General features: G+C 57.3%; 1 protein-coding gene and 1 long non-coding RNA gene across 5 annotated transcripts; one reads left to right on the forward strand and one right to left on the reverse strand.

The window, feature by feature from the left end:
• The first annotated feature begins 1,789 nt into the window (after positions 1-1,789).
• On the forward strand, positions 1,790-18,467 carry TRPV2 (transient receptor potential cation channel subfamily V member 2). 4 transcript variants are annotated; one of them, XM_088027958.1, is made up of 15 exons: positions 1,790-2,231; positions 3,719-4,028; positions 5,509-5,642; positions 6,827-7,120; positions 8,317-8,615; positions 10,241-10,414; positions 10,821-10,976; positions 11,306-11,401; positions 12,227-12,297; positions 12,616-12,781; positions 13,680-13,746; positions 13,861-14,031; positions 15,100-15,227; positions 16,424-16,503; positions 18,264-18,352. In XM_088027958.1, the coding sequence occupies exons 2-14, from the start codon at positions 3,829-3,831 to the stop codon at positions 16,475-16,477; spliced, it is 2,010 nt and encodes a 669-aa protein (XP_087884084.1). In that variant the 5' UTR covers positions 1,790-2,231; positions 3,719-3,828; the 3' UTR covers positions 16,478-16,503; positions 18,264-18,352. The 4 variants fall into 4 exon arrangements, with proteins under 4 accessions (XP_087884084.1, XP_087884083.1, XP_087884081.1 ...); XM_088027955.1 differs by having other exon boundaries at positions 1,791-2,231; positions 13,861-14,198; positions 18,264-18,467; XM_088027956.1 differs by lacking the exon at positions 1,790-2,231 and adding an exon at positions 3,314-3,414 and having other exon boundaries at positions 13,861-14,198; positions 18,264-18,467.
• LOC148163333 (uncharacterized) lies at positions 2,899-3,746 on the reverse strand. The gene is made up of 3 exons (XR_015769249.1): positions 3,621-3,746; positions 3,385-3,499; positions 2,899-3,268 (listed from the first exon to the last, which is right to left on the reverse strand). It is a non-coding gene; the product is annotated as an uncharacterized LOC148163333 (long non-coding RNA).
• Positions 18,468-18,487: the final 20 nt, after the last annotated feature.

The following is an 18,487-nucleotide window of genomic DNA, read 5'->3' on the forward strand; positions in this document are numbered from 1 at the left end:
AGGGTCCTGGGATCGAGCCCCACATCAGGCTCCCTGCTCAGCGGGAAGCCTGCTTCTCCCTCTCCCTCTCCCACTCCCCCTGCTTGTGTTCCCTCTCTTGCTCTCTCCCTTTCTCTCTGTCAAATAAATAAATAAAATCTTAAAAAAAAAAAGCCTTCTTGGGCAGGGGGAAGTCTTCTTGAGCATAAGCAGCCTGCTGGGTCCTGAGGATATGGCAAAAAAAAAAAAAAAGGCAAAACCTTGCCCCTTGTAGAGCTTGGTGCATAAGCTTGTGGCCCTGGATTTCAATCCTTGCTTTGTCACCCCCCAGCCATGTGTCTTTGGACAAGGTGCCTAACCTCGCCCAGCCTCAGTTTGCCAGTCTGTGAAATGAGATTCTTCTAAGAGTTGCACGTAAAGCACTAGGCACAACATCTGGCCCGCGCTGAATGCTTAGTAGGCATTTGTTATTGTTAAAGGTGAAGCCAGACAAATAAATGTTAACAATAATGAATAGTGAGTTATGATCAGAGAAGTACAAAGTGTCATGGGAGTACATAGTAGGGACCCCCAACCCAGTCCAGAGTCTAGGAAAGGCCACCCAGAGGAATTGATGTTTAAACGGAGAGACAACAGATGAGTAGGAGTTGGCTAGAGCAAGGGCAGTGTTGGGGGGGCGGGGGTGGTGGTGTGGAGGGTTTTTCCTGGCAGTGGACCAACTGTGCAAGGCTTGGAGGCAACGGAAGGGAGCATGGCATACTGGAGAGATTGAAATGTGTTCCAATGTCTAGAGCCATGCTGTCCCATGGAATTATCTGCAATGATGGAGAAGTTCTGTATCTGTGCCGTCCAATATGGTAGCCACTAACCACATGTGAGTATTGAGCATTCGAAATGTGGCTACTGTGACTGTTAGAACTGAACGTTTAATTTTACTTTATTGTAATTGATTTACATTTAAATAGCCACCGTGGTTAGTGACTACCAGATTGGACAGCGCAGGTCTAGAGTGTAACCAGCAAGACAGTGTTGTATTGAGAGATGAAGGTGGAGAAAGGCATCTACACTGCACAGGGTTATGGTATGGAATTTGCATTTTATGCGAAGCCCCAAGGGAAGCGATCGGTTGGGGTAGGATGTGGGGTTAAGCAGGGGAGTAGGGTGATCTGGTTTTCACTTTCGAAAGATCCTTCAAGTTGCTGTAGGGAGAATGGGTTATGAGGGTGAGGGTGGGGTGTATGTGAAGCCGGGAGACCAGTTTGGGGGTGGCTGCAGTCTTCCAGGGGAGAGAAGGTAGTTGTTTCGACCGGACGGAGAAAGAGATAATTTGGGAGGTTTGGGGCGAGGATTGGATTTTAGGGAGCTAGGGAGAGGAAGGTGTCCTAGGTCTACTTGGTGGGTGGTTGAGTCCTTAAGCCCCAGTGTGGAATCCCTCCCTACCAGTTTTGATTTCGGCATTACCTGGAGCCTTCTCCCTGTCCCCCCCTGCTGGTTGGTGCTGGAAGCGCCTTTCACTAAAGGAAGTGTGCCCCTGACAGGCGCCCACCCCCCCACCCCGGTTCGGGGGTTGGAGGGAAAGCCCCGGGAGGTGGGAAAATCCCCTCAAACTGCTAGTTGGTTGGGTGGCGTGCATTCCCAGGGTCGTGTGCTGGACTGAGTCTCTCCTCTCCCTGGGGCCCGTCCATATTAGCTCTATCTCCCCTGTGATGGGTCTCCTGGAAGGCCCGTGGTGGGGCACGGGAAAAGGTAGACGTCAGCCCAGTGGGGCAAGAACCCCGCCCCCCGGCACCACACACACACACACACACACACACACACACACTCCGTCCCGGCTCCCACCTGAGGCGAGGTCCCAGCACCCAAGGGTTGCCTCTGATTGCCCCCACCCCCACCTGGGCCCTCCTTGGCTAGACAGTGGGGGTGGGGAGGCGGGGCGTGTCTCCCGACAGCAGGGTGTGGCCAGTGGTCCAGATGGTCACTCACCCATGGCCAGCCTGTCCCGAGCCGGGAGAGTTCCCCCCACTCCCCACCATGCCGGCGGGCCGGGGGCGCTGAGGGTGCGGAACACCCCGAGACCGCAGCCCGCTGGCGGAGCTCAGAGCAGGCTTGGGGAGGTTCTGCGGCTCCCGGCAGCCAGCGTCCGCCGCCCTCCCGGCTTCACTTCCTCCCGGAGCCCCCGCCGTCCCGGAGGCCCGGGATCCCAGCGGTCCGCGGCCCCCGGCCGCCGCCACGCCCTAGCCTCGGCCTGCGGGGTAAGTCGGGGTGGGGGGCGATCGGGGCACGTCTGGGGAGGGGGCGGCCCGGAGCCCGACAGTGACTGATCAGGGCAGGGGAGCCCGAGGGCGGGGGCTCCCTGCTTCTCCAGCACCCCGAGCCAGGGTCTTCAAGGGGCTCCGGCCTCCACCTGGACGGCCAGACCCCTTCCTCCAGGCCGGTGCGGGTCAGGGCTCCAGGACAGGGGGCCGGGGGGCTGGACAGGGAGCTGTTGCTGCTGTCGCTTGGCAATGGTGGGCTGGGGGGCAGCCGGGGAGGCAGATCGGGGGGGATGGGGGGATGGTTAGGGGCACACGCTAGGCTAAACGGTATGTGGCTTGGGAAGGACGCCCCAGATTGGGCAGAAAGATGGTGGCTCATGCTGAAGTGAAAAACCAAAACCAACCAACCAACCAAACAAACAAACAAACAAAAAAACCCTGCATGTCGAAGAAGTGAGCCAGGTCCTGACCTCCCCTGCTTTTGTGGGAAAATGCCTCCTTCCCCCACCCCCACCAGGTCCCTGAGGGCTGTGCGAGCCTCGGGACACAGCCCAAGCCCTGCCACCACCCACCCTCTCTACTTCTGGCCCTTCTTTCCCTTTCCCATGCTCTTCTCTGCTCCCTGCCCCCTTCTCCCACCCTGCTGTGTCCCCCCTCCCCCCCCACCCATCGCTGACTCTTCTTCCTTCTTTCTGCTCCTACCTGCTGGGGGCACAGTGCCTTTCCCCTAACTACCCCCTGTCAGAGCCCAGAGCCCCAGCCAGGGCCTGAGGTGGGGCTGCCTGTCAGGGGGAGCTTGGGCCGCCAGCCAGGGGTCTCCCTCCCCACTCTGAAGCCCCCAGACACCCTAAAGCACAGAGAGAGGTAGCATCTGATGCTTTCAGAGATGAATCAGACTGAAAACAGGGATGGGCCCTGAAAGATACTGAGAACTGAAGAGGATCATCATGGTAGGTTGCTGTGGTTGTAGACCAGGCTCCGCCAACAGCTGACAACCTTGGGCAGTCACTTCCCTTTTCTGGGCCTTAGCTGTCCTGGTAGCAAGATGAGAGGTTTGATAGACCGGTTTTCCAACCGTTTCCCCCAGCATGCTCCTGTTCTATGGCAAGAGGGTGAATGACCCGCCTCTAGCCTTCAACGGCACTCTTACCTGCTGTGAATATCGGCAGCTGGACAAGAGGTGAGGCAGAGAAAGTTTCGAGCTGTGAACTCAAAAGTCTGTGATCCTGCATCAGCGGTTGTGGTCTCTCAGCTATCAGGAAGTCCTGAGGGAAAGTCGGGGACAATCTCAACCCTTTGTGTGGGACTACGTCAACAGGCAGACCCGTTGGGTCCCTGTTCCTCCCCTGTTCCATCCTCACTCCCGGGGCTTCCCTCTCTCCTCACCCTCTGCCTGCCTCCCTCATGGCTCAGTCCGCGTCCTGTCGGCCTGACTCGGTGGGTGGATCTACTTGTACTCAGCTTCTAAACTTCTCTTTTTGCAGGCCTCAGCCAGACCTCCCACCCCAGCCCACGGGCTAGGAAGAAGGAGGAGCCTCTGACAACACTGCCTCCGCCAGGTTTGAGCTGGACAGAGCGGCCTCCGCCCCTTAGGATGGCCTCGCCCTCCAGCCCTCTGGCGTTCAGGCTCCAGACATGGGATGGAGGCCAAGAAGATGGTGGTGAGAGGGACAAAGGAAAGCCGGGCCTTGGGGATGGGCCACCCCCCATGGAGTCACCGTTCCAGGGGGAGGACCGGGACTCCTCCCCTCAGATCAAAGTGAACCTCAACTACCGCAAAAGAGCAGGTGTCAGGTGAGGCAGCAAATGGGGGTGGGGCCCTTGAGTCAGACTTGGTGGCCTAGGCCCAGCCCCCGTGCCCCCTCGGGTATGTGTGGGGTTCGCCTGGCCTCCCCCCTCAGTGTGAAGTCCGATGCACGAGGCTGGCGAATCCTCCTGGGCAAGGCAGGACTCTGTCAGGAAAGCCCCTTCCTCCGCCCTCATGCCTGAGATGTGGCACCAGCCCTTGGCGTCCCAGCCCGGAGACCCCATATCGTTGGTGTTGGAAGACCACGGTCAGATTCAGACCAGGCCAGGAGAGGATGCGCATGAGGCTTCTGGGAGCCGGGTAGCCTGCCGGACAGGCAGAATAGCCCCCTCGCACCCCAATCTGTGCTCTCGCTGGGCTGCCCTACCCCAAGACAGGGATGCCACCCTGTGACAGGAAGTGTTTTCTCCAAACAGCCACTTCCCCCGGCGGGACTGCCCACAGGGTGCCCTAGTCAGCCGCAGGGCCCTCTCGGTCATGTCGTGGCCCTGTGGCCTGCTGGGCAGATGAGGGTGTCTGGTCAGGCCCGGCAGACACGTGGCTTCCTGGCATGGAGGAGGCAGGGCCTGCCTCCATCAGTCATACAGCTGTAGCTTAACACATGACTGAGCCCAACCATCCCCCACTCATGAGAGAGTCACCAAAGCCTTCCTTGGCGAAGCTGGGACCTGAGGCTCCCCCAGAGCATCGAAGAGCCCCCCCCCCACCTTTGTTTGTCTCTTCACATCTGCTGGCCATGGTTTCAGGAGCCCCAGGTGTGGGCTGGCCTCTGTGGATAGGGGCAACCCCAGGAGGGGTGTCCCACGCTCCTTCCCCTTCCCTGTCACCAGAAACTGCTAGATGCTAAACAGCTACAGGCTCTTCGTGTGAGGCCTCTCCCAGAAGTGTGGCTTTTCAGGCAAGCGCTGGTGAGCATCTGATAGGTTTCAGCGCTAGGCCCCCGTGTCTCTGAGAAACCTCTGTCTGCCCAGCCTGGAATCTCCCTGGGGGTTAGGAGTCAGGGTCTGGAGTTAGTTAGACACCCCCCACGTGAGCTCCAGTTATGCACATATGTGTGCATATGTGTCCCATCCCGACCCAGATTCCAGCACAAGAGCATGACAAGTTCCTGTGTTGAAATCCTCCCTCTGGGATCAGGAGCCTGTTGTGAGATCATCAAGCCACCCAGCAAATGATAAGCACATGATGCTGAGACACAGACTCCCTCTGCTCTGCCTGGAGTCATGGGGATGCTGGGGGCTAGTGCCCTGGACAGGCCCGCCTTCCTTTCCCGGGGCTCTGAGCAAGCGCTTGGTCTGCCCTGGGCGGCGGGGGGGGGGGTGCTCAGAAAGGCTCCCATGGGGCTCATGAGCCTGCAAGGTGCACACTGCTCACAGGACTCACTGAAAGGGCTCCCTGGGGTGGGGGGCTTCCTGGGGGGCGCCCGTGGTTCTTCCATAACATCAGAATCAAATCACATCCCCACAGCCAGCCGGACCCAAACCGCTTTGACCGTGATCGGCTCTTCAGCGCAGTTGCCCGGGGTGTCCCCGAGGATCTGGCTGGCTTACCGGAGTACCTGTCCCGGACCAGCAAGTACCTCACCGACTCAGAGTACACAGGTAGGCCTGCCCTGTGGGCCAGAGCCACTGCAGTCCTGCCCGCTGTGCTGAGACTCGGCTGATGGGTTGGCCTTGACCGTGGTCAGGAGCCAAGGGCCGAGTTTTCTCAGCAACCCTCTGGCCTGAATGCCTCACTTTGGTCAAGCCTGTGCCTCCCACGTCCACCCGCCCCACGGGCTCCTGACCTACCTCTGCCATCCTCAGCCCATTTCAGTGGCCAGATGGATACTCACGGGCTTCCTCAGGGCATTGTTTTTTTCTTTTTGTCTTAACAGTATTGTTGAGATGTAGTACACATACCATACACTTCACCCATCTCAGAACATTTTTTTGCCCCAAATCGAAGTATCCTGATCGTTTGGGCTGATTAGAAAAATAACCTCGTCTGAGGCCTAATTTGTGTATTCTAATTTGTGTATTCTAGAAGATTCAGGTAGTAATGACATGTCTAAAGCTGAGGGTAAAAACAGTAGGACGTCCTGGATCCCTGTTAAGGATTTGGCGAATCTCTTTTCAAAGTGTTTAAATATCTTAGATATATGTTTATGTAAAGGGTCATGCCGTATACTACATCTCCTACTTTCCACTCTGTACATAGACCTCTAAGTCAGTCACTTTGACAAACACAGAGTTTTCTGCTGTGTACGTTTACCACAAGTTAGTTAGCTAATTCCTTAATGATGACCATTTAGGTTGTGTGTCATTTTTGGCCTGCACATACTGCGTGCCAGGCCCTCTGTGTGCTAACAGTTTTGTATACAATCCCATTAGGCCCTTAGAACAAGCCTGGAATAGTCCCATTTTACAGTCAGGAAAACTGAGGTGAAGAGAGGCCACGTGACCTGCCCGAGGAGACAGAGCCTTTAAGGGTTGGAGACACTTAGCAAACATGTGCTCTGAATGTTCTGGTGTAGACCATGTTGCATGGACAACAAATTATGCCTTAGAAACTTATTTTCTAGGGCAGATATTAGAGTCATACCTGTTGGTATTTTAATACCTGTTGGCTGGAGCCTTCCCACCTTGCAGCATGACTCTGCTTCCACCAGTCGTGTGTGTGACAATTGTTTTTTATCCTCCCAAAGGGTACTTTGGAGGCTGGGCTCACTGTGCAGCCTGGTGGGCAGCCCAGCCACTCCATGCCTGAGAACCCTGCTGCCCCTTCCCCTCCTCTTCTCCCACAGAGGGCTCCACGGGCAAGACGTGCCTGATGAAGGCCCTGTTGAACCTGCAGGATGGGGCCAACGCCTGCATCCTGCCGTTGCTTCAGATCGACCGGGACTCTGGCAATCCCCAGCCCCTGGTCAACGCCCAATGCACGGATGAGTACTACCGAGGCCACAGTGCCCTACATATTGCTATCGAGAAAAGGAGCCTGCAGTGTGTGAAACTCTTGGTGGAGAATGGGGCCAATGTGCATGCCCGGGCCTGCGGCCACTTCTTCCAGAAAAAGAGCCAGGGGACTTGCTTCTACTTTGGTGAGGAGCCTTTCTTGGATAAATTGAGGTGCGGAGGAGATAAGGCCGTGCCCAAGGTCACATGGTTAATGTGTGGCCGGGCTGGGCCCTTAAACCCAGATGTGTTCAACCCCAAAGGCTCATGCTTCTAATCACTGGGCTGCCTGCAAAAGCAGTTTGTCTTAGGAGATGTTTTAGCCTTGTCTGGGCAAGGAAGCTCCCTACACATCCACATCCAGACTGGGGGAGGGGAAGGGGCTGACAGAACTGTGTGTGGGAAACCTGACCAGATAGGACGTTCATTTTATTTTATTTTATTTTATTTTATTATTTTTTAAAGAATTTATTTATTTATTTGACAGAGAGAGACACAGCGAGAGAGGGAACACAAGCAGGGGGAGCGGGAGAGGGAGAGGCAGGCTTCCCGCCGAGCAGGGAACCCGATGCGGGGCTCGATCCCAGGACCCCGGGATCATGACCCGAGCCGAAGGCAGACGCTTAGCGACTGAGCCACCCAGGCGCCCCCCTATTTTATTTATTTATTTATTTTGAGATTTTATTTATTTATTTGACAGAGAAAGAGACAGCGAGAGAGGGAACATAAGCAGGGGGAGCGGGAGAGGGAGAAGCAGGCCTCCCGTGGAGCAGGGAGCTCGATGCAGGGGCTCGATCCCAGGACCCTGGGATCTTGACCTGAGCAAAAGGCAGACGCTTAACGACTGAGCCACCTAGGCGCCCCCCCTATTTTATTTTTTAAAAAATTTATTTATTTTAGAGAGAGCAAGTGAGCATGGCAGGGGAGGGGCAAAACAACAGGGAGAGAGAGAGTCTTAAGCAGACTCTGCCCTGAATGTGGAGCCCGACTCGGGGCTCGATCTCACGACCCTGAGATCAACACCTGAGCCGAAAGCTTAGGCCGCATGGTCTGCTCCTTTAGATGGTAAAGAGCTTTGGTCACATCCCCCTTGGGTCAAGAGCTGGACAGGGCTGCCTTTACGAGTGGAAAAGGCACAGCTGCCCTCCACGGGGCCTGGGACCATCTTCCCTCATAGCACAGACCTGGGTGGGCCCGGGATCCCAAGGCAGCGTTCTGTCCTCTCCTGCGGGTGCCTGACTCTCTTGAAGGAGGCCTGGCCTTCTGTCCGGGGTGCATGAAGAGTAGGCAGGTGGAAGCTGGGAGGCCTGAGGTTCAAGCTGCCCTCCTCCCCGGCCCCCAGGCGAGCTGCCCCTCTCTCTGGCCGCATGCACCAAGCAGTGGGATGTGGTAACCTACCTCTTGGAGAACCCTCATCAGCCCGCCAGCCTGCAGGCAGCCGACTCACTGGGCAACACAGTGCTGCACGCCTTGGTAACGATTGCAGACAACTCAGCTGAGAACAGTGCACTGGTGATCCGCATGTATGATGGGCTTCTCCTCGCGGGGGCCCGTCTCTGCCCCACAGTGCAGCTTGAGGACATCCCCAACCTGCAGGGCCTCACGCCCCTGAAGCTGGCTGCCAAGGAGGGCAAAATCGAGGTGAGTACCTAGCCCCCATCCCCTCCCCACCTGTCCAGGAAGCAACAGGACTCACTCTGATTTTTCTGCAGAAAAAGCCTGGAGCAGTCTTCTAGATCACCGGTCTCCCTACCTTTTTTTTTTTTTTAATTTTATTTATTTATTTGAGAGAGAGAGAGAGAATGCACACAAGCAGGGGGAGGGGCAGAGGGAGAGGGAGAAGCAGATTCCCCGCGGAGCAGGGAGCCGGATGTGGGGCTCGATCCCAGGACCCTGAGATCATGACCTGAGCCGAAATCAAGAGCCGGCTGCTTCACCAACAGAGCCATTCAGGCGCCCCATAAAAACATTTCTTATGGGATTTTTTGCCCTGCAGAATTTTTACATTTTCCTATATACAACTGTAATTATGTTTTCCTTTAGAGTTCCCTGGTTTTGCTACTGTTTAATGCCTTCTGTGAGGCTATATATATATATAAAAGCTTGTGTGTGTGCGTGTACAGATATGTTCTGTATCCATATTTTCCACTTCTGCAGTTTTATTTTTTATGCCTAAAACTCATTTGGCTGGAAGTTATTTTGGTATAAAAAGTAAGCATGACTCAGCTCTACTTTTTTTTTCTAATGACAACCAGTAGGCTGTCTGAGCCTCATTATCAGTGAGGCCTCATGGCAACCTGTGCATTTTACACAGGGCCCCATGCTTCGAACACAGGCTTTTTTAAAGGTTAAGATAAAAATAAACATAAATGGAAGTTTTACTATTTTATTCCCTGAGGTTCCCGTGGTGTGAGAACCTCCCTTTGTTGTCCAGAGGCATGGCTGGGTGGCCTTTCCTTTCCCCATTCCTCATTTGTAAAACCAAATTGCTCCTTCTTCTTTTTTTTTCAGATTTTTATTTATTTATTTGAGAGAGAGAGGATGAGCGAGGGGGAGGGGCAGAGGGAGAGGGAGAAGCAGACTCCCCGCTGAGCAGGGAGCCTCACGCAGGGCTTAATCCCAGGACCCATCTGATCCCAGGACCCTGAGATCATTACCTGAGCCAAAGGCAGATGCCCAACGGACTGAGCCATCCAGGCACCCCGCTTCTTCTTCTTTTTTTTACGTAATCTCTACACCCAACATGGGGCTCGAACTCACGACCCCGAGAGCAAAAGCCGCCTGCTCCACCGACTGAGCCAGCCAGGCACGCCAGAACCAAATTGCCCCTTAACCTGTTCAACTTAGGGATGCTTTCTAGTCTGTTGGAAGCTCTGAGCTCTGACTGCAGAAGTGTACACATATGTGTAGCTCGGATCTCAAGGGGCCTCCAGGAGCCCTGGGCTGGAGGTCCCTCTGCCATGTAAGGAGTCCAGGAAGAGGCCTCAGGGCAGGAGTGGGGAAGGAAGAGCCAGGTTCACTGCAGACCTGGACATATGTGAGTGGATGGGAGTGTTTATATTGTGGCTGAGCACGTGGGACGTGTGAGCGTTCATACACACAAGGACCTGTGTATCTGGGCTGTGTGCATGTGTCTGCTTGAGGCTTTGCAGGTGGTGGGCCGCTCTGCAGGGTGCTGAGTGTTTCCTAGGCCCCCACCCCCACCCCCCGCAGGTCAATGCCAAGAGGTGGCCGTGCAGGCCAAGCTCATGTGGCCCACCCTGCAGATTTTCAGGCACATCCTGCAGCGGGAGTTCGCAGGGCCGTGCCAGTCACTTTCCCGGAAGTTTACTGAGTGGTGCTACGGGCCAGTCCGGGTGTCGCTGTACGATCTGGCTTCCGTGGACAGCTGGGAGGAGAACTCAGTGCTGGAGATTATTGCCTTTCATTGCAGAAGCCCGGTGAGTCCACAGGGCCAGGGGTGTGTGTAAGGGGACCCGGCACAGCTCCCTGCAAGGTCCATAATTCAGGGCTGCCTGCGGGACCAAAGCTGCCCCGGGAGTGTGCCAATGGGGACATGGCCACCAGGCCCATGCTCATTCCACACACCAGTCCCACCTGGGGAGCATGCCGGGGGGCCTGGGGGCAACCACTGAGGGCCCCTCTGTTGACTGGCACCTGCTCTGAGCTGGAGAATGAGGCACTCCGTCAGCCCATAGCCATGAGGGTGGGGTGGAGGCCGAGTGGGGAGGGCTCATTTGGGGTCCCCCCTCCATTTCCCTCAGCCCTTGCATTGAGCCTGACCTGAGCGGGCCCCATATATATCCTTGCTGAATGTACCCCTAGCTCTCACATTCCCACCCCCAGCACCGACACCGAATGGTGGTTTTGGAACCACTGAACAGACTGCTGCAGGCAAAATGGGACCTGCTAATCCCCAAATTCTTCTTCAACTTCCTGTGTTACTTGACCTACATGTTCATCTTCACCGCTGTGGCCTACAACCAGCCGGCCCTGGAGAAGGCAAGGCCAGGCAGGGGAGCATTCTGGGGGAGGTCTCCTGGGAATGACCCTGGAAGAAGATGGGGCATGGAGAGCCAGACCCATCTGCAGACCCTCACACTGAGGCTTTGAACCCGGGCAGTCTGGGCGCCCGACCCCACCCTCAAAACCACGACAGTGTGCCTCTCTGATAGGCTAGAATGCGGGGATCCTGCCCGGGAACCCGTATTCCTTGTGTGGCTCTGCGTGGCCTCTCCAGAGCTCATGCTCAAACCAGGCCCTCGGCCAAGAGTCTCACAGTTGGAAGGGGACTCCAGGCCCCAGGTCCTACCAGAGTGTCTCTTCTGCAGGCCTTCTTGCCCCCGGAAGTGACTGCTGGAGACCCCGTGCTGCTCCTGGGCCACATCCTGATCCTGCTTGGGGGGGTCTACCTCCTCGTGGGCCAGGTGAGGGCTCTTCCCATTTCCCCCCACCCCCACACCAAGACTCCACAACTCTATGGGCTCCCAGAACCCCCCAGAAGCAAACGTAGAATCCCGCCAGGAGGGGCTTTAGAGAGAGTTAACCACAATCCCTTCATTGCTCCGGAAACCATGGAAACCGAATCCCCTACCCAGTCCCACCCCTCCCAGCCTCAGGGCAGCTGAGGGCCTTGGGTTCTGGGGCTGGTACCTCCCTGCTGTGCTTTCTGGGGTGCCCGTGGGGTACCACGTGACTCCTGTGACTCCTCGGCAGTGCCCCCACCCCCAGGTCCCTTGGCTGGGGCATTCCTCACTTGGGGACTACAGACAGGTGGGCGGGGGCAGGCTCAGGCCGACTCCCCCAGCAGGCCTTTTGAGGTGAGAATGCGGGAGACAAGGCTGGGCACTGTGACACCGAGCCTCTCTCAGAGTGGGCAGGACTTCGGGACCAGATCCAGGTTGGGGGGGGGGTGTCCATGTGAGGCCAGGGGGAGGGGAGGGGAGGGGAGGGAGCTCTTCCCGTCACTAGGAGTAGTAAGCGGGTTCATCTGGATCCATGGGGAGCTCGGAGGCCCCTGGCATTGTCTGGATGTCCGTGGGTGACTACACTTTTCTGGAAACAGGCTTCAAAGCTTTCTCAGCTATCAGCAGGATTCATGAGCCCCAACCCCCTCCCAAAGTCCAAGAGGCTGCTTGAGCCCCTGAGGTCACAGAGCCAGGCCAGCAGGGAGGGGCACAGTGGGGAGCCCAGGCTAAGGACCCACGGCCTGGAGAGCACATTTCACACCCCCTGTGCTCCTTGTCCCACAGCTGTGGTACTTCTGGAGGCGCCGTCTGTTCATCTGGATCTCCTTCATGGACAGCTACTTTGAACTGCTCTTGTACGTGGGCCCTCCCTCCCCTCCCCTGTCTCAGGCCCCGGAGAGGCTGGTATGGCAGAAGGCACCAGGCTGGCTTGAGAGGAGAGGACCCAGAGCCAGGGAGTGCCAGGGGCCCTGGGACCAAAGTCAGGCCTGGGCCTCCCATCCCTGAGAATTCCCTGTGCACCTGATTGGGTCCGGCCCCAGACAGATGGAGACCTTCTCATGCATCAGGCCGTGGTGGGAGAGGGCACAGTGGTCAGCAATCTGTAATGTGGGGGTGGAGGGGGGGCCCTGCCAGGTGGCCTGCGAGCTGACCCCAATTCTGTCCCCGCACAGCCTGGTGCAGGCCCTGCTCACGGTGCTGTCCCAGGTGCTGTGCTTCCTGGCTGTGGAGTGGTACCTGCCCCTGCTTGTGTCCTCGCTGGTGCTGGGCTGGCTGAACCTGCTTTACTACACACGTGGCTTGCAGCACACGGGCATCTACAGTGTCATGATCCAGAAGGTGAGAGACGAAACCGGGGTGGCCCCAGTGTAGCCCGACCAGGCAAAGCTGGGCACCACACTCCAGCAGGGCTCCTTTGGGCCTCAGCGGGCAGGCCCCCTCCTCCACAGCTGACCTGGGCAGAGGAAAACACGAGAGCACGTCTGTCTGTGCCTTACAAAGGCAGCCGCTCGCGGACCGTAGGCAGGAGTATGAGCGTGCAGGCGTCTGCTCAGGGGTCTGTGCTCTGCACCGGTAAGCAAACATGTGACCCCAGGGGAGTACATGCATCCTAGCCCAGTGGAGGAGTGGATACCATGTACATTATAGCTCATCTGCCTACCCGTGCCCTGGGACGTCCGGGCGTGTGGACTTTTCCGTATTCATTTCCTTATTCAACCAAAGTTTAGGAAGTGTTGTCCTGCAGGCCAGGCCCTGTTCTAAGTGTTGGAATACGCTCCTCTGGTCGCTAACAAAATGGGCCAAGTCCTCACCTCTGCTGCAGCTGACATTCTGGTAGGGGACCTGAAAACACTAAGAGAGACAGATGAGAACATTACAGATTGCTCTATGCTATTTTTTTTTTTTTTTTGAGAGAGAGCGAGTGAGGGGGAGGGGGCAGAGAGGGAGAGAGAATCTTAAGCGGACTGGGGGCTCGATCTCACGACCCTGGGATCATGACCTGAGCTGAAATCCAGAGTCGGATGCCTAACTGTCTGAGCCACCCAGGCGCCCCTGATTAGACGTTTTTGTAAAGACTGGTCCACTCTGTGTAGCTCCACGGGGCCTCATGTATGCACACATTTGTGCGTGTGGGTGCTGTGTACATGGAAACCCATGCTCGGGGCTGAGAAAGGGGTCGGGGGTCAGGCCCGATGGCCCAGCCACCCATCCTGGCTCCTGGGTGTGTGTGTTCTAGGTCATCCTGCGGGACCTGCTCCGCTTCCTGCTCGTCTACTTAGTCTTCCTTTTCGGCTTCGCTGTAGGTAAAGACCCCCCTCTCGCTCCTGCCTATCCCTTGCCCACTCTGTACACCCTGGAGGCTGCCCCCTGGCCTCCCCAGGCTGAGGATCCTCGTTCATTCCCCACCCTCCCTGCAGCCCTGGTGAGCCTGAGCCGGGAAGCCCGGGCCCCCAGGGCCCCCAGGGCCCCCAATGCCACGGAGGCAGCGCAGCCTGGGGCAGGACAGACGGATGAGGAGGGCAGCTCTTCCCCATACGGTGGCATCCTGGACGCTTCCCTGGAGCTGTTCAAGTTCACCATCGGCATGGGTGAGCTGGCCTTCCAGGACCAGCTGCGCTTCCGCGGGGTGGTCCTGCTGTTGCTGCTGGCCTATGTGCTGCTCACCTACATCCTGCTGCTCAACATGCTCATCGCCCTCATGAGCGAGACCGTCAACAGTGTCGCCACTGACAGTTGGAGCATCTGGAAGCTGCAGGTGCGGCTGGCGGCTCCCCTCCCTCTGCCTGAGGTCTGGGCCCCGTGCGGAGCGTGCAGGACCCAGCTGAGCTGAGCCTGCCCCCCCGCCCCCCATCCTTGCTTTCCTTCTTAGGGCTCTCGTGAGCATCGAATAAGCTCATAGATCTAGAGCCCTTGGGACGGGGCCTGGCACACAGTAGGTGCTCAATGTGTTAAACATGATCATGCTCATGATCAAGTATTTCTTGAGAGCCTATCGCAAAGCTCGGCTCGGTTCTAGGTGCGAAACACACAGCCGAGAATGAGCCCTCATGCAGCTCCCTTCTGTGTTCATCATACAGTGGGCTCGTGGGTGAGGCGGGATGTGCAATCCTGGGACTGGGCCCAGCCTGGGGGGAGTCGGGGTGCAGAGGCCCCTGTAGCTGGGGGCTGATGTGACACCTGCCTACTGTAAAAGCAGTACCTGCTTCCGGAGTGGAGGTGGGCAGTTGGTGCTCAGAGAGCCTTGCTGGGAAGGTGGACTCCTACTGATTCACCGTTGAGCTTGGGCGAGCACCTTACTCCTTTTGAGCCTGCGCCCTCACCTGCAAGTTCAGTGCTCCACCTAATTCACTCGTGTGCCAGTGGGCAGGCGCATGTGTGGGCAGAGCAAATAAGCTTCTGCACCCCGTGGTGTGGAATTCTGGAATCTGTAACCATGCAAGTAATTGCTGGGCACGCATTGTGTGCTGACTTCCCAACACCCGTCCATCTGCAATCGGGGAAACTGAAATTCAGGGGGAGCTGCGGGGCTTCCATCCCTCACGCAATCAAATGTTGGAGCTAGACTCAGATCCACATGCTTAGCAGACTCTGGGTGATACTGTCAAGTGCTGTGAGGTACCTCCCTGGCTACTGTCTGATGTGTCCTTTGTCCCCAGAAAGCCATCTCTGTCCTGGAGATGGAGAATGGCTACTGGTGGTGCAGGAGGAAGAAGCAGCGGGCTGGTGTGAAGCTGACCGTTGGCACCAGGCCAGACGGCAGCCCCGACGAGCGCTGGTGCTTCAGGTGAGGGAGGGAGGCAGGGAGGCAGGGGAGGGCGGCTTGGGAGCCTTGCTCTCCCAGTGGCCCCTGGAGGCTGCCGTGGGGCAGGCCAGCCTTACTCTTTTTTTTTTTTCTTTAAAGATTTTATTTATTTACTTCACCAAGAGAAAGAGAGAGAGAAAAGAAGCAGAGGGAGTGGTAGGCAGTGGGAGAGGGAGAAAGCAGGCTCCCCGCTGAGCCGGGAGCCCGATGCGGGACTGGATCCCAGGACCCTGGGATCATGACCTGAGACGAAGGCAGATGCTTAATGATGGAGCCACCCAGGCTCCCCCACTTTTTAAAATTTTTATTTAAGTAATCTGTATACCCAATGTGGTGCTGGAACTCACGACCTGGAGATCAAGTCACACGCTCTTCTGAGTCAGTCAGGCGCACCCCCCCAGCTTTACTCTTTTTTTTTTTTTCTTTTTCCAGCTTTACTCTCTTAAGTCAGGGAGAGGCAGAGCCTAGGAGCACCAGGCACTCTGCCCTGGGCGGGGGAGGTCAGGGATGCCGGATCCCATAGGGCCAGGCCTGACACTCACTGCCTGTCCCCTCCCTGGTGGCCCCTGACCTACTCCTTCTGGCCTGAAATAGGGAACAGTTAGGAGGCCAAGAAGCCAGATGGACCCTCAGGTTAAGCACACTAGCCTCGCCTGGCTGGTCTGCTCTGCCCTCCCCACTCCCCCAGCCTGACTACAGAGGCGATGACCCTCCCACAGAAAACAAAGCTTCCATGGGAGGGAGAACCTGGTGACAAATGCACAACCAGAAACACGCTGTCGTAAGACAGCAGTTGAGCAAGGAGAGGGGAGGGGTCTTCGGCCTGTGCAGTAGCCGCGGAAGGGCTCCGGAGCCCAGGAACGCAAAGACACACCTGATCGAGACTCTTCTCTAGATGTTGAGGGCAAGCCAGGTCACGGTGCACAGCCTGAAGGGACAGATGCCTTTTCCTCCGCTGCAGACATGTGGCCCAGGGGGCAGCAGGGCGATAGCCACAAGGGGCGGGGGGGGCCCGGGGCGGGATGGTGGGTGGCCCAGTGTCCAGGGAGAAGGGTGGCGAAAGCCCATCCTTCTCCCGGTCCCTGTGGCTACCCGTGTCTACGTGGGCCCCTCTCCTGGGGCAAAGCATGCTGCACAGGTGGCTTCCCGGAGCCTCCGAGCTGCTCTGTTGCCCTCAGGGTGGAGGAAGTGAACTGGGCCTCATGGGAGCAGACGCTGCCGACTGTGTGTGAGGAGCCATCAGGGCCGGCTGTCCCTGGTGAGTAGCCGTGGTGGCCGGACCCCCTGCCCTGGAGAGAGCGAGAGAGTGTGTGTGTCTGGGCCAGTACCCCCTCCATGTCCAAGCACTTCTCGCCTCTCCACCGCCACCTCCTCCCTGGCCTGTTTCAGGCTGTCACCTGGGAGACACTGAGGCTGTTGCTGCTTCCCCCAGTCCAGCCTTAAACCTTCCCTCACCTCCCGCCTCCTGGAATGTTCGGTGGGTCCTCCAGCGCCAGGCCTGGGCTGCGCCTGGGGACCCAGCGGGGGAACAGGTTAGAGAGGGCCCCTCACCTATCCCCTAGCTGCGGGGGCATCTCCTTGAGCCCCCACTGACAGGCCAGCCTTGCTGATCCCCAGCTTTCCCCGACTACTGGAGCCCCAGCCCCCACAGCCCTGAGAAGTCACTTCCGATGCCTTTCCCCACTGTCATGGGCTGCGTCCTGGCCGTTCTAGTGTGGGGACTGCTTCTCCTGTCTCTAACCTGCTGCCTTCCACCAAGGGTCTTGGCTCCTTCCTCTCACCCAGAGGCCTGTTCCGAGGCTTAACTTTCTCCACAGCATGCCCTTTCTGGACTCTTCAGTAGCTCCCACTTCATCTGCGGTCGGCTCTCCTCTCCTTTCGCCTTCTCTTTCCAACAGACTCCACTTGCTTGTGTCTGTGGCCCCGACCCCGCCCCATGACACTACCCGTATCACCTCTGACCCCTGTGTGGGGAAGCTCCTCCAGACTCTGGCCCCAAAGCCTGCTGGTTTCCCAGGCTCCTGGGTCCCTGACCATGGCCCTCACAAACCCATAGGTTGTCTGCCTGCCCTCTTTGTGTCTCCCTTCCCCTGAGTCCTGCCACCCCGTCATTTCAGTGCCAAGACTCTGAAAGTCACCTTGCCCCACATCTTGCCCCAAGCATTCCACACCCCGGTCCCATACCCATTGCCTGCTGGGGCTTCCACCTGGACATCCCCAACAGGAACGGTTGTGGGGTTGCCCTACCAGATAGTGTCTGTGCAACCCCTCTCTCCCCTCATCCAGGCAGGAGGCCTTGACGATCTCTGCTCAGTGTCCCCCTCAGCCTGGTGCTGAGTATCTTCAGAACCTCCCAGGCGGCTACTTAGCCCTCTGCCCCCACCCCTCATTTCAACCCCCTTCTGCACACTGCAGGGCTCAGTCTGCACGCTCTCCCTTAGAGAAGTCTTTCTGCTCCAGGCTCATCCCTCTAATGCAGACAGAAACTACATGAGGCCCATGCTCTGCGCCTCCCACTGCCTGCAAGGCCTCACTCCTCACGGAAGAGGCGAAGCTCCAGTGCTGTAGTCTGACCCATTTCCCACACCTCCCTCCATGCGACAGCCGGTCCCTCCAGTGTTCCCTGTTCTTTGCTTTCCTTGGCTCTCTGCGGAAGTGTCATTCCTGCTCCTCTGGGTGTCCAAATCCGCTGCCTTCCTTACAGGCTGGGTTCACTCTCTCCTCAGAGCTCCCTGAACACCTACTTGTCACTTCCTTCCAGCTCTTCAGCAAGTCTCAGGTGTTCTGGTTTCTAACCCAAGGGATGTTGAGCTCCTGGGAGGAGGCCCCCGATGGCACCAAGTCAGGGGTTCAGGAAATGCCTGTGGAAGGGGGAGGTAGGGAGAGGCATTGCTGGGGATTTCAGGATTACCTGCTATACACAGAGTATGTGGATTCATGGCTGGGGCCTCCTCCTGTTTGTCCTCCTGGGGACACAGCCCAAGGGCCGAGCCGCAGCGCTCTCCATCCTATTTACAGGCACCTTGAAGAATCCTGCCCCGGCCTCCCAACTAGAGGAGGACACTGTCTCAGAGGAAGATCAACTGCCCCTCCAGCTCCTAAAGTCTCAATAATGGCCCAGATGCAGGACAGAGTCAGGGGATCGTCCCAGCCCTACGTGCTGGCTCTGGGGCTCCGGGAACCTTTGGTGGCAAATGTAAATAAATATTTTCTCATCACTAACTCTCCTGGAAACATTGTTT

This window comes from Eumetopias jubatus, unplaced genomic scaffold (genome assembly GCF_037043125.1).
Source record: "Eumetopias jubatus isolate StellerSeaLion01/CBP00866 unplaced genomic scaffold, mEumJub1_p1.0 scaffold_10, whole genome shotgun sequence".
Classification (NCBI taxonomy): Eukaryota; Metazoa; Chordata; class Mammalia; order Carnivora; family Otariidae; genus Eumetopias; species Eumetopias jubatus.